The 4,841-nt window shown below is 33.0% G+C and overlaps 1 protein-coding gene across 1 annotated transcript; it reads right to left on the reverse strand.

The window, feature by feature from the left end:
• Positions 1-3,442: 3,442 nt before the first annotated feature.
• LOC138856119 (zinc finger BED domain-containing protein 5-like) lies at positions 3,443-4,249 on the reverse strand. The gene has a single exon (XM_070106536.1). It carries the CDS (start codon positions 4,247-4,249, stop codon positions 3,443-3,445), a length of 807 nt encoding a protein of 268 aa, XP_069962637.1.
• Between the last annotated feature and the right edge of the window lie 592 nt (positions 4,250-4,841).

Consider the following 4,841-nt stretch of genomic DNA (forward strand, 5'->3'; position numbering starts at 1 on the left):
TGACACCACCACACTCAACCTCTGAGTACAACATGCACGAGGACACCTAACAAAAAGGACGGGATCATCGCTAAATCAGCATTCGCTTATTAGACAGCCAATACAGCGATCCTACACATTCGCTAACACACATTCGCAAAGATTCGCTTATCGTCTAGAAATAAAAGTAAATACCAAATCGGTTCATATTTTTCGTGGCTTCCAGAACGACACACACGGTAATTAAAACCATCAGCGAACTTTAATTATATATACACAGAGTATTAAGCTAGATATGTTAACAAAATTAATAAGGCTCAAACACTTTCTTGTTATAAGATATTATAATTTCGCACTGAACATTATTTTTTAAGAAATTCGATTTATTCTTAACTATTTTAGGTTTATTAAATTTTGATTTATTTCGCATTATTTTACTTTTTATTGTATTTTTTACTGTTTTATTTCAGTTCATTACATAACTTTATTTTATTTTAATTAATTTAATTTAATGTAATTTAATTTAATTTTATTTTACTTTAATTTTTTTAATTTAATTTAATTTAATTTGATTTTATTTCATCTTATTTATTTATTTTTATTTATTTAATTTTATAAATTTTATTTATCTTATATTGATTCATATATATTATTTTTAATTTTTTTAATATTTGGTTTTAATTAATTTACTTATTGTGTAACACACTATACCATTCCAGTGTTTCAGCGTGTTGTAAATAATTGCTAATATGAGTTAATTACTCCACATTGTGTATCGTCAATTTATAACATGAATTTCGCATTTCTCCGATGATATAATAATTGACGAACTTCAACACTTTTCCATTTTGCTCAATTTATTGATTTACGTATGTATTATGAGATTATTTGAAACAGTCGCTCAAACATAAAATATTCGCAATTAAAACTGCAAAGCAAATACCAATTGAATAACAACAAAAGCTTTTTGGACATATACACATGTATGTTTGTATGTTGGTGTATTTAAATATATGTACATCTATAAATACATATATGTGTATAAGCACTGACGGCACAATGATAAATAATACTACAATTGCATGCTCAGCAGGAAGCGCAGCCTCAAAATCATTGCTACTTTTCTTTTCTACCAATCACGTGTTGTCTCTTGAACGCCCTGCGGCTGTGGGCATGCAATAAAAATATGTTTGTATGTACTTTGCGAGCGTGTTATAAATAAATAAATCGCTTTTGTGTGTGTGTGAAGTGCACAAGCCTTTTCTTTCTCTGTTCATTAATGTACGTGCGTGTGTTAGCTTGTCGTGTTTGTTTTTATCATTAATTAAGCGTCACATGTGACTTCGCCCGACCGACTGACCGAGTTATGGCTGCGTTATTGTCCACGTTATCATCAACATTTGCCGCCAATTAACTTTTGGCGCGCACAATCTCACAAATTCACGAGCGCAAGTATTAAATAATTTCACACACAAACACACACCTACGGACATGCAACTAGTGGCTGACTACTTTTTGCCTGCTTAACTACTTTACTTTTTTATTTGATATACAGATGTGTGAGAATTTGTGTATTAGTATTCGACCGTTGGAAGTCTCAAAAACACCGTTATACTCCCATTTCCGGTGACATGCTATCAAATTGGAAGTAAGAACGCATTTGCCTGACAAGAGCGCTTTATTAACGGTCAAATTTCGTAGACGGCAGCCTGTAGCTCAGCGACAGCGTCTTTGACAGTAAATTAAATGCGAGCATGTGTGTGCTTGCTTTTGTTATATACTAATACAATATTTGTTAAAATTTCGATTTATTGTACTGTGATTGTTGTTCTTCTTCTTCTTTGTTGACAGTGGACGATATTATATATATATATATATATATATATATATATATTTTTTTTTTTTTTATAAATATCTCCATATAATCCAAAAAAGTCCTAATGGCAATAAACCTTAAAAAGCTCGCGTAAGATTCACTGCTATAGCAATTGGTATATAAGCACATATATACATACACACTCAAAAAAAATTGTATATTATTGTATATATGCATGCAAAATTATGTTTTCGCGCGCATCTTCAAAAACATTCACACACTGACTCAAACGGATCCGGAGGACAAACACCTCCACTCACACACATACCACTGTAGCAGGTGTTGTTGTTTTATAATATATATATTTCCGTTATAATTCCTTCTGCTTAATATACCAGTTTTGTTGACACCGCGACGATGACTGATGACTGACTTATACAGTGGTCCAGTGATTTGCTACCAAAGAAAAGCCAAGTGATGCACATAATAACAACAACAAAAATGTACTTTTACGATAGCGAGTGTTGAGTTTCTACTTAGATTGCTATGAGGGAAAACGCGAGAGCACGGAAAGGATGTTCTGAGGCAGATTATTGCTATTGAAGACAGCATGTGACTTTATACTGGTATTGGTAAGCAGTTGAACGCAGAGAGAGAGAGCAATGAGCAGAGCAGGATTGAAAAACAAGGACGCTTCGTGATTGTTTATGTACATACATATCTTTACCTTATTGATAAAAACAGAGAGCAAGATTGACTTCTACATACATATATGTATCTTGTCTATATAGGCATTTATATACTTACGTTCTGGGTATAGCTAAACATTCCAATTCATAGTTGTGGTTTTATATATATTTAAATGGAGAATTTCTTCAAATATCGAACTAGGTAAACACATCAACATTAAACATCCGTTGATCTCAGTGTTAAATAATTCACATAGTTCTATTTTGGTGAGTATATATTAACAATAACAACAATTTAATATATTTTGAAGAAGGTGAGAAAATCTCCTGATAAAATAATTTGAAACTTCCTATAGGTTAGAGCAGTGGTTCTCAAACTTTTTTAATGACGGAACCCTTTTGGGAAGCAAAATACTTGATGGAACCCTACAATAAAACAATTGTTTTTATAAGTGTATTCTTTATTATTCAGCATAATAAAAGTAAAATGTAACAGTGACTAATTATTATTTACTTCACTAGTTGGCAAGGACGATAATATGTAGTTTAGTCGTTAAGTTTTTGAAAGATATCCGCCATAAAAGACAATCGAAACAACCAATTTTTATCATACAAACGGTCCTTCAAATTAAAAGAAGTATCTGCTGAAAGAAACATTTGTAACTCGGCTCTGAGTTCAAATAGCCTTGTTAAAGTTTTACCCCGAGACAGCCATCGCACTTCTGTATGGAGCAGTAGTGTTTTATGTTTGCTGCCATAATCTTCACACAATAATGAGAACAATCGGGATTGTAGTGGTCGTGATTTGATAAAATTAATTATTTTTACAGCTTCATCCATAACTAATTTTAGATTTAACGGCATTTGCTTCATCGCAAGTGCTTGTCTATGCAGAATACAATGACTGGAACTACAATTAGGTGCTTTATTTTTCATTCGTGACACTGCTCCTGCTGTTTTACCTGTCATCGCCTTGATTATTTTCTTCAAAGAATATATTTATTTTATTAAAAATTTCTTCCCCGGTAGTGTTTGTAAGCAGCGGTGAACAAATAAGCATGTCTTCTTCAAAAGAACTTTTATATGGATATCTCACAATAACCAGCAGAATAGCCAAACCAGCGACATCAGTCGACTCGTCCATTTGCAAGGCGAATCGTGTATTTTGTAGACGTGTAACTAGTTCTTGTTTGACGTAGCTTGCCAGATCGTTTGATAGCGGAACAGTAGATAGATGCTTTGCAGATTTTTCATCGAGCATACGTTTTGTTATGTCTAATACACATGATGTTATTAAATTCTCAGCGATAGTGTGCGCTTCACCTGCTTGTGCAATGCGATAGCTAACTAAATATGATGCCTCCGTGGCCTTTTCGTTGATAGTTTGTGTTACATGCATCATATTTTTTTGACTTTCTAATAACTGATCTTTTTTGCGAACAAAAAATTCTTTATTCTTGTCTTTAGACTCGGGGTGTACAGTTTCTAAATGTCGGCGAAATTTGGCAGGTGCCATGGAACTATTAGGAAGCAGTTTACTACAGAGCATGCAGAGAGGAGAGCTATTGGAATCAACAAATCCGAAACTGATATAAGATTCATCATACTTCCTTTTTTTCGTTTTTGAAACCGTCAAGCTTGACGTCGAGGCATCATCTTCTGGATCGGTGATTGCTATATTCTCCGCGCGCACTGCTTTTGAACATTCAGCGTTATTAGAAGATGTTGTTGCAACACGTTTAACACCTTTAAGCCAACGTTCCATTCTTCTTTATTTATAATGTTACACGTCAGGATAGTGGGGTTTAAATAATGCACAATCGTTACTGCGTATAAGAGACTAAATTTACCCTTTTTAGTACTTTATGAGTTGCCGCTTTACACTAATATAAGTTTGAAAAGGTCTTCGTATTGTAATTTGATTTTTATATTTTATTGTCAAGTTAGGTGGCAACATCATATTATTTCATGATTAAAAATACGTTTAAATTTTTTTAGAAAGATGGCAGCCCTGATGCGGATTTTGTAAAAGCATTGCCCTTATTATTTACTAATGCCCAATATGAAAGTTGCAACATATTTAAGGTTTATTGGTGACTGTTTGTAAGATGGGTGGTAACTCCATTTTTTTTTTTCAAACAATGTACAATTTTCAAAGCACACATAATTTATTTATTAATTATGTGCAAGTGGCAACACCTATTTTACTTTATACCTTCATTGAACTATTTGTGCTGAACTAATTAATGTTATAACTGATAACTGACGTATAGACAAGGCTGGGTTAGGTTAGGTTAGATGGCTGGTCCAAAGATTGCATTTGGACTGCTATATTCACTTCTTTGTGATTCCATAAA

Source organism: Bactrocera oleae, chromosome 3 (genome assembly GCF_042242935.1).
Source record: "Bactrocera oleae isolate idBacOlea1 chromosome 3, idBacOlea1, whole genome shotgun sequence".
Classification (NCBI taxonomy): domain Eukaryota; kingdom Metazoa; phylum Arthropoda; class Insecta; order Diptera; family Tephritidae; genus Bactrocera; species Bactrocera oleae.